General features: G+C 40.4%; 1 protein-coding gene across 1 annotated transcript in view; it reads right to left on the bottom strand.

The window, feature by feature from the left end:
- Positions 1-1,500: 1,500 nt before the first annotated feature.
- Positions 1,501-10,581, bottom strand: part of ABHD5 (abhydrolase domain containing 5) — a 31,068-nt gene continuing 21,987 nt past the window's right edge. Inside the window, exons 4-7 of the mRNA XM_015591678.1 lie at positions 8,632-8,786; positions 6,168-6,279; positions 3,511-3,697; positions 1,501-2,900 (exon numbers count right to left, since the gene is read on the bottom strand). Coding sequence (XP_015447164.1) covers positions 2,811-2,900; positions 3,511-3,697; positions 6,168-6,279; positions 8,632-8,786 — 544 coding nt within the window. The 3' untranslated portion in view covers positions 1,501-2,810. The remainder of the gene's footprint in view (positions 2,901-3,510; positions 3,698-6,167; positions 6,280-8,631; positions 8,787-10,581) is intronic.

The following is a 10,581-nucleotide window of genomic DNA, read 5'->3' as shown; positions in this document are numbered from 1 at the left end:
TTCTAATTATTTAGGTTTCATTTTCACAATTGGGCCTCTGATCCATTCAGAGTTTATCCTTGTGTACCATGTAGTTAACCACATTTGTCTCAACACCATTTTTAAAGTCTTCCTCCATTAATAAAGGCACTTCCTTTATCATAGATTAAATTCCTGGACTTTATATTATTTAGAGTATAATATTTAGTAGGGTTTTCCCACCTTCTCCACTGTTGTTTTCTAGGGTACTTCTGGCTATTACTGTTTATTCTTTCTAATACCTTTATACAGGAAAAAAAAAAAATCTCATTTTACTGGATCTAGTACACCTTTCACATATAAAAATAAAAATATAAATACATAAAATGTAAATATAATATAAATATATATAAAATACATATTTAAAGGGAGACAGTTCCAAAGTGTTTTCAAGATTATATTCTGAAACCAATTCTAGACAAAATTCTTTTTGAAAATTAGAGGAAACAAATGACACTAAGGGATGTGTGGGCGGGGTGAAGCCACGTACAGAGGTGGCAGTGCCACAGAGCAGCCTTCCGTCAGGATGGCTATGAGTGTTGCTGCTCACTCACTGGGTCCACGCTCCTATGATAATTCGCATAAACAGACTGGGCCATGCTGAAAACTCAAAAAAATATACAGCAGCTGTCATGTTGTGACTATCACAGTAAAATTTATTCTGTAAAATAAAGTTAAAGTACACTGTGCATAATTTAAGAAAGATGAAATACTGTAATAGATTAAAAAAAAAACCATTTAGCACCCACTGGATCATCAGGAGTTTGAGGATTATGACTTTCTCTGATAGATCAAGCTTCACGAGATTACATATATGATAGCCCGAGGTAAAATCTAACTTTTAAAAAGAATTATGAAAATATTTTTCAACTGAAGCAAAATCAGTTGGTAGGAAACTAAGTTCCGCTTGACATTTGTCTACATTTTTTTTTTCCTGAATCACTTGACATATCTGTGGCCAGAAACTCCACTTACTAAGTGAACCTAGTAACTTCCCTTCAAGGCTGGGACCAAGTTTCCTGCACAAAAACTCTCCTGTACAAGTGAAAGCTGTCATAAGCCCAGCAAAGAATAATTAAGAAAGACTGGGGAGTCTGTCAAAACAAACAAACAAACAAACACAAAAATATTACCCCTATTATTTGTACCACATATAGGTGTGAATGTGGCCATCCAAGATACTAAAAGTAAAGGCTCGTTTGTTCTTAAGGTAGAGAAGTCTGACACTATGTCTTGGCTCTCTTGTGACCCTCTGCACTAACCTGCTTTAACCTGACCAGTGAGACACATTTCTTGGGAAGCTATCATGCTTCAGTATCATTTGTACAATCTGCTATTTGTCTGTAGGGGAGATGTTGACAATAGGACATTTGGTCTTTTTGGCAGTTAACCAACAGTGATACAACCATACATCTCCCAACAACTAGAAATTTCCTAATTAACTATTTTTAAAGTGCAACAGTCAAAACCATCAAACCATTATTTGCTCTAGGTTCACTGTTTTTATTTACTTAACCAGCTTTCTCCTAGACAAGCAACATTAACGAAACATAAGGCAAAAACACCTTGTTGGTGACAATCCTATTCAATTTTCTTTTTCAGAAGGTCTTCTCAGTAGCCAGTTACCTAAACATGGAGCTTTTTCAGCTTCAATGTTTTCCTCATTTTAAAACAGCAAGAAGATACTACATTTGATGGTAGTTATTGTCAAATAGGTTAATCAACTTTATAGAATTTCTGTAATATAACTTCTAGCATGTAAATTATTTAATCAACGCAAAACTCTTAAAAAAAAAATAAAACAGTGCAAGCCCATTTCTGGTGCTGTGAGACATAATAGCAGCACCTATTTTTATGTGGTAAAAATATAATCCAGTTTTAGCACCCATCTACGAAAGTTAGCTGTTAACGAAAATAAGTGATTTGGCGTACTGGAAGGTAACAATCTTAATATAACCTCAGTGAGAAAATCCGTTCCTTTTGTTGCATCCCGGCTCACAGAAAAGAGTATTAATGGAGTGGGGTGGGGCGGGGGGAGGATAAACTCTTAGTTAAGGCTTTTCAGTACTTGAATTACTTGAGTACTGATGCCATGTTTCTCTGGAAGTAGAGAATTATATCACACGAAGGAGGATTCCAAGGAGTTGTTGCAGAGATGCCAGGATGGATCACATGGCTTTGCAGCCTTAAGTAGAGAACAGAGGAAAATCAGAAAAATTAACGCTAGTGATCGATTCCTATCTTTTTCACCAAAATGCTGTCCCATTATTCCATTTCAAAAACGAAGTGAAGTATGCTAAACAAGTGACAAATTTTTACATAAAAACACACTGAATTTTGATGCACTGTATCAGTTATTAGACATAGTAAATACAAGTAGACAGAGAAAATAAAGTGCACCTTACAGTATATAAAATATTTAGAAATCATTTTTAAAATAGGCAATATAGATTGAAATATAAAAAGTACCTGACATAGCATAGTTAGAAACGAAAAAAATTTCAGTTGAAAAATTACCATTTTTCAATACAGCAGAGGGACAAACCACCTTTTATTAAAGCTGTTAGATTCAGAGACTTGCATATTTCAACTTTGTGCAGGAGAAAGGAAAGGCATTCTTCTAGAAGGTACTAACTGGTTTAGATGTGCAAGCAGCTCCATAAAAGACTCATGTGCAAAGTACAGTCAGAAGACTGCCTGGTTCTCTCGTATTCCTTACTCTTCTTCGCAGACTGAATTACTGCTGAGGGAGCCATCAGGCGGCTGGTTTTCCCACATCGCCTTCACGGTGCTCAGTCCACAGAGTCACAGATGTCCTTTACTTTTTGGTTGAAGTCTTCTGGTTGATCTGCATACACATAATGCCCTGCCCCAAGAATGGCCTGGGAAAGGGAAAGCAGTCAGATGGTCAGTGAGTAAAAAGCATTTAATAAAACACAATGACATAAGCCCAGACACTTGGCAATGAAAGTGAGAACAGCTATATATAACTGAGATATAAAAGAATAAGCAACACTGTTCTGTAGCAATTAGCTATTATATATTTCCATCAAACAAAAAAATCTGAGATTAAAAAAACAATATATTGACTCTTACTAAATTTTAATATGTAAAAAAAAAAAAAAAATTCTAAATTGACCACTAATGATAGGGCCAGCAGACGAACTGAACTGAGAAAGTGCTGCTTTGCTGAGGCGGAAGTTGGTCAAGGTGCGACTGGGTCTGTTTCTCTTTCGGTCTCTTTCACCTCAAAGACCCTATGGCTTTAGGGACAGGAGAAGCCCCTAAGAAAGGCAATTTGCTGTCTGGACACGAAAATGTGTGTGGGTCTAACCCTACTCCCTTAACAAGTCATGTCAGGTTTCTGACTGAGGCTGCAGTTATAGCTCAGATGTGAAAGCACAGGACGACCTGAAATGCCACTGAAGACAAAAAAATATATATAACGGACTTAACCTACAACTGAAGACTCAAAATAAGCCACACACTTACTATTGTCTTCACGTATGAATGTGGTCGTAACGACTGGATGCTGGTGCCAGAATTGCCATCTATGCAGGATCGGGCGCCATAGATCACCGAAACTGGAATGTCAGGGTGCATTTTACCAATTCGCTGGAGCATTGGCCTTTTTGCCCATCCATAAGGAATTGTCATATTCTTGAACGCTGTTTCACCACTTTAAGGAAAGGGAGAAAATCACATACATGGCTTCCGGGGATGAGCATGTATCACACTCCCGCCTCTATCAAAACAGACTCATATTTAGCTTCCCCACTTAAGAAAAACCTCATCTTAAATAGAAAATAATTTACTAGAAAGTATAAGGAACAGACCCCACAGAAGATACATACCTCTGTATATACCCTGCAGAGGACATATGCTTTCATTAGGTAGACAAGGATGCTTAAAACTCTAATTCATCAAAAAAAAAAGTCATATTCTAAATCAAAACATGTTTTTTCACTCTAACTTATTTCAAATGTAGAAGGTAGCTTTTCCACAGGTTCATGGAAAACCTGCCATGGCAAAGCCAATATCAAAATAAGAAGAAATTCAGATTAAGTATTCTTTGTGTAGTGTTTGTAATTTTTATTTTCTACATATTATGAAGTTTGACATCTTAAAAATACCCTTCTGGCTGGAGAGAATCTGTGAGTCCTGGAGCTAGCCAGTTCTCAGAAATGGCAAAGGACTCAATCAAGAACATGCCTCTGATATGCAAACTAACTGACCCAGAGCCTGCCTCTTCTGATGCCCACACACCCCAGGAGGCAATATTCCTCTGCCCCTGGGGTAATCATCCCAGGGCAAGGACCAGGCAACTAGAGACCACCCTGTATCTTCGAGCCCACCGAAATTATTCAACTGGCCAATGCCCAGCTGTTCGCCCTGCCTTTCCTTTCCAAAGACCCCAACAAAGGCTCTCACCTGGACTCTCCCTTTGCTCCTGTCTTCTGCCACCTGACTAAAATTTGGTGCTTCCCTTGTGACCCCTTGGCATTCAGTGACCCTCCCTGCACCCTGGCCCCATTCTCTAGGACCTGTGACTATAATAAACTTTGTTTTCTTGAGCCTCTCCTGTGTCTTCTCCTGTGGCCACACCTGGCTGACCATCACATAAACGAACACAGAACACATTGCGAACTCCCAGGATGGGTCCATTTTTACTGTCATTTCTTCATCTCTCGCAGTGCTAGGCATAATTCTGAATTGCCTTTTATGAAGAATTCAAGTTCACAAGAAAGGCTACATGGGCGAATGTAATTGCTCTGAATGTGAGTGAGTGAAGAATAAAACACTAAGACCATGGAGGAAAATACATGATGTACCTTGATGGACAGACCACTAAAAATTGTTGGAACAAGTCAATAAAGTATGTAGACCTGATCCGCCAGACCCAACTGCCCAGGGGTCACAAAATATCAATCTTCTGAGGACCCCAAATGTGTCCGGCCTCCCTCACTCTTGACGATCTCTAACCTGCTTTATTAAAAAGACTGAGGCTACAGCTACACCTCGGTAGCTTCCATGGCCGCGATCTGTAATAAAATCGATGCACATATTCTCTGCCAGAAGTGAGCGGGGAGAAATGAGGAGGAAGAAGAAAGTGAGGGTGGCTGTCTCTGTATCTAACCTCTCAGCCTTTCACCCACACCTCAGTCTTAGGAAGGGTGAGGTGCCACTTCTATGTTTTAAAGCATAAACCACGGCACACCTATACCAGACTCATCTGAAGCACATGGCAAAGATGTAGCCTAGAACTGCTAAATCAGAGTCTTAGAAACAGGCCTCGGGAACCACTTTTCTGCTGAGCTCCCCCAGTAACTCGGGTACAGAAGGAAGCATGAGAACTGGAGCTCTCATCTTCATACTCCCTTCTTGACCCTCTCCTTAGTGACTCTAGGATCTTGTCTTTCAGGCTCCTCCTAGGTCCCCACGATCTCCAGGCTCTGCGTTCTCCACTGGCTCCTTACACCTAACATCCACGAGTCATACATATTTTTAAAAATACCTTTGTTTGGCCCTCTATACTATATTCTCTCCTTCTAATCACAGTTAAAATACATACCGAATTCTCCTCTCCCTCCACCCACTCCATTTACTCAGCAGCATTTCTCATGCTGATCTATACACGTTTAGAGCTGCTCAGTAAAGGGAGCTGCAATGATCAAATGAACTTAAAAAATGCTGCAAAGCATCTCCCATGCACTTGAGAGATTGAATACTTTTTGGCAAAGGTTCTAAGGGGATCTGTGGCACAGAAAACCAATGACTTCTGTTGAACCCAGCACTCCTTTTTTGTAGAACACACAGACTCAGTTTGGGAACGCTGTTTTATTTGAAATCTTCTTTATCTCTCAACGCTACCTACCTCCTAGAGATGCCCAAGACCAAGACTTCCTCAACTTACCCATAAGCACTTTAGGGCAAGAAAATATGTCTTGCTTTTTAATCTCCCATCAGAATGTCTTACATAGTAGGTACTCCATGAATAGATGAATAAATTAAACAGTATTAGTCATTTAACTACTTGTCCTTTTAAATTTAGTCATTTAACTACTGAGAATCTCCCAGACTATTCACATATTTTCGAAAAAGAAAAGTCTAAAACACAAACACAGCACACTGAGAATGATAACCTTTACCTTGGAGTCTGCACATTACAGTGGTAGATGTATTCTGTCACAGTATCGTCTTCAAACATCGAAGAATACTTTCGTTTGAAATCAGGCCTTAAACGTTGTACTAGACTTAAACCTGTATAACAGAAAATGAATGTTTTAAATCACATGTATGTTTTAAATTATAATTAATGCATAGACTAACACAGAAAGTTTTAGTGTTTGCTTATATGAGTACTATGTGATTACACACACATGTAATCAAATATATATTTTAGGTATAAAAAAGCACATTCCTTGAAGCTGTTCTTCTCAAGTTCCCTAAGGAAAGCTTAAAACAAGAATTAAAGAGTGTTTCATATTGACTTACAGATGTGCTTTAGTTCAAAAACATATGTTAGTTTTCTAAGACTTATTTTTGTAGGAAAATAAATTCTACTAAACATGGCAGGTGAATAAAGCAGCTCGTACATAAAATTAACTTATTATCTTGTATTTCTCCAATAATTACAACATATTAGCATCTAAATGAAGTAAATTGGGATGGATATATTATTTATTTATATGTACACACACACACACACACACACACACACACACAAATTTCTGTGAAAAAAATAAATTCATTTTCTTCCTGGGACATTAGCAATACTCCCTGCTAAGGAAACCCATCGTGGCTCCCATGCTCCCACTGAGTGAGAGGCAGCGCGAGGCCCCCAGAGGAAAGAGGATGAAGAGCAGGAGACTTTGGTCACTGGTTCCCTTTCTGGGGCCCCGGAAACTGGCCAGTTTCCCTGTCTGCTATTACTGCCTATTACTCTAGCAAGGTCTTATTTCTTTAGTGGCCTTCCTTTCTGTTTCTGAAGGAGTTATACAGCTCCATCAAGATTTTCATGATGCAGTTGATATTCTTCATTACTGCCCACCGCCACTGCCACGTGCAAGCAATAGTGGGAGGCACCCTCCCTCCACCATCATGGTCTCCCAATTTCTTTCCATACTTTATTTTTCCCACAATTGCTACCTGTGTATCTGTGATCAAGTAAAATCACTTTGTATCTCAGGGCTCTACAGACTTAAACGAAGCTAAAGGAGGACCAGGCGCTGAAGAGGGAGTGGCTCCACGTGGGCAGGAGAAACGGGCTACGAGAGCACTGAGGGAGTGCAGGGCGGTCACCGATTTAATCCCGGTGCCCTCTTTGATCCCTGCAGCCCCACTGGTCTCTCCATCCCAAAGGATGGCACCAGGGCAAGGAGGGGCGAGGTCCAGGCAGACGGGAGCAGAATCACGGTCACCTACGTGACAGTGATTCCCACACCCTCACTCACCCCCCAACCCTCTGTTCTTTCTAACAGAACCGGATTCTTGTGTATCAATTAGGTGGCAACATGCCAGGAAAGCAGGCCCCTCACTCTAGCCACTGCGAACAGATCACGATTATCAGTCACAGAAATTTAATTTTTCTTTTGCTGATGGAAGAACTAGAGATGGGCAGAGACATAAAGGGAGGTGTCTCTTGGAACCTTCGAAGAAAGACGTTCTTCCCTGACAAAGAGAAGACCATTTTCTGTGCTCCCTGTTCTTCTTGCTCAGAGTGCTGCTTTGTGAGATGATGCTTCCTGCTACAGCAGCCATCAAACTGTGAGAAAAACGGTCAAGGGAATGACAGTTCCCGGCCCAAACCCTAACATCAATGAGCAAGCTACTAAGACAAATGCTAAAACCGCCTGCCTCCAGACTGCTTGTTAAGGAAATAATAAAAGGCCTTATGGTTTAAGTCACTTCGGTGTTCAGTTACTTGCAGCTAACAGCACTCCTAACTGATACAAGTTATGAGAGTGTAAGGCAGAGGTCCAGGCCATCACCATCTGTGACAATGAGGGAAGGAGATTCCCTTGGCTTTGGGACTGAAACAGAGAAGTTCAGAGTTAAATGAACTTAAATCAGAGACCAAACACCGGTACCTTAAAATATAAACAGAAACACAAAACAGGAGTCCCTGAAATCACTGTGGAAAAGGATGACTCTACCCTCTTAACAATGACATTATAGGGCAAGAAAGGAATCTGTGAGCATGATGATGCCTGTTATCCCCACTGTCCATCTGGTCAGGCTTTGTCATTTGCAGCTGGATATCATCAACGGGACAAACGCTCTCTAATGCTTACCGACAGGGCGATGTGGCACTTGTCCCCAGGCCCTGGGCTGACTGACCTCACCCTCAGCATTCCCGCCTTCTCAGCTTGTTAATTATTGTTAATTACAGGTAATGTTTACAATACAGACTCCTCCTGAGGAGAAGAGCCTGGTTTCATTCCTCTTTACCCGCAGACTGGCACTCTTTAGACAGGGAGGAGAAAAAGTTAGGTTCGGTTTTTTTCGTTGCTTGTTTTTAAGATTTTCACTAATAATGGTGAGCAGTCGATACTCCTCTACTGCGAATCTGTAAACATTCTGCTTTCCTAGGATGCAGATACGAGAACTCACCAAAGGGTCCTGCAATCCTGAGGCCGGCTAAAGGGTTGAAGGGAGTCAGTGCTGCCCCCAGGGCTCGGATCCAAACTGGAATTGGTCTGTCTTGATCAGCAAGGTCTGGTCGCTCAGGAAAACCCCAAGGCTCCACTAAAATAAGATGACTAACCCTGTGGGGGAAAGAACAGGTTTAAGTTCATTTGGCAAATTCACCCTAGGACTCTCCAGAATTAACACGATTTATGATGTAAAGATAGAATGAACCACCCTCCAAAACCTTCACGTTAAAGAGAAGACTAATGGCTGAACAGGTCACACCACGCTCTTATCACATGTAAACTTCTGAGATCTGGTAGGATTTCAGAGGTGTATGGTAGAAAAAAGGCTTCGTTTTTCATATATCTAAGGTATATGATAACTGTGTGACCACTCTTGAGAAATGGCATTTGTTGTTGTTGCTGTTGAAACTACACTCTGGCAGATGATACAGATCACTGGCCACACAGGAAAACCCAATAGTTCCATCTGTCTCAAGGTCGACACTGCAGAAATGACTGAAGATTAATATTACACTCATAAAATAGCCTCAGACACCAACAATAGCTACCTTCTGTGAACCAACCATTCTAAAAATTTAGGAGGCGTTAGGACTTTAGATGGGTTCAAAAGGACTTTAAATGGGCTTTTCACAGACATAAGGATAATGTAATGATACAGGCTGAAAACATACCTCCTGGTTTTAGATTCTAGCTTGATGAACGGGAACACATCTACCGTACCCATGACATCAGGTTAAAACTGGCCTTAGATTCTGTTCTTAATCCCTTCCTAATTTTCTTTCTTACTGACCAAAGAGCTAGAAAATCTTCAGCCTAACCTCTAAACATAAATATCAAACTGTTACGCATCGCTAATAGTTTAAATTTTTCCATCTAATGAAACCGCTTCCTGATAAGGGAAAGCCAGAACCATCCGCAGTGCTTCCATGAGGCTGCATCATGGTGTTACATACGATACATCATGAAGACCCGACACAAAGCATGAAGGTTCTCCTGACACAAAATGGTTTTCAACAAGATGATCTCCAAACAGCCAACAAATGCCAGCAAAAATCTCCAAGGATGAACTGACAATGATTCTAAAGTCCCTTTCCTAAGTCATAATTGAAATAAAAAGGTAAAGAAATCAGAACATGGGCATTGATGGCTATTATTCCCAACATAAAATGTTTTATTATTTTTGCCAGCTACAATAAGGTTGAGTTAGTAACGAGCCCTTTGCTTTGACTGCATTTTCTCAAACAGAGAGCTTCAGAGCACAGACCCAGAGCACAGAGCTCTAAAGGCCCTTGGAGAATACTCAGTCCAATCTTTCATCTCACAGAAGAGAAGGAAGCTGAGATGCACCTGCTCCAAGACATAAAGCTAGTTAAAGAAGAACTAGGGCTAAAACCCGCGTCTCCTGACTCCAGTACACAAACAGGTGCCAAGCCATCCGGCAGAAGGCTCTCTCTCCGAAGAACAGGCCAAGCGACGTAAAATAAACATATTAGTAAAAGTAAAGTTTAACTTTAATCAACATTATGCTCTAGATTTCATAGCATCAAGACTTGTAGAATGTAACTATGAATCTGCCTGGGGATGAGTGATGCATGAGATTCCCACAGACTGAGTGTCTTTACTGCTTACAAATTTTATAAGGCTATTTTCTAACAGTGTATGGGAGGGAAACAGAAATTTTTTTGTTTTGTTTTGATGGCTTATGTGCATTTTATTGGTTTTCTCTCAGAATGTTTTGTTTTTGATGGCAAAGACTGTCTCTGATATTTTGACTTCCTCCCACATTCCTCTTATGTAAGCCCACAATGAGAATTGAGGAAGGGGGTGGGGGTGGCATGTCAGAGGTATGAGTAGAATTTATGAAACAGCCACCTAGTTGAAAGCAGCAGTCATGTTAGGAAACAGC

The sequence above is a fragment of the Pteropus alecto genome, unplaced genomic scaffold (genome assembly GCF_000325575.1).
Source record: "Pteropus alecto unplaced genomic scaffold, ASM32557v1 scaffold156, whole genome shotgun sequence".
In the NCBI taxonomy this organism is placed as follows: Eukaryota; Metazoa; Chordata; class Mammalia; order Chiroptera; family Pteropodidae; genus Pteropus; species Pteropus alecto.
This window is presented reverse-complemented; position numbering and strand designations above follow the sequence as displayed.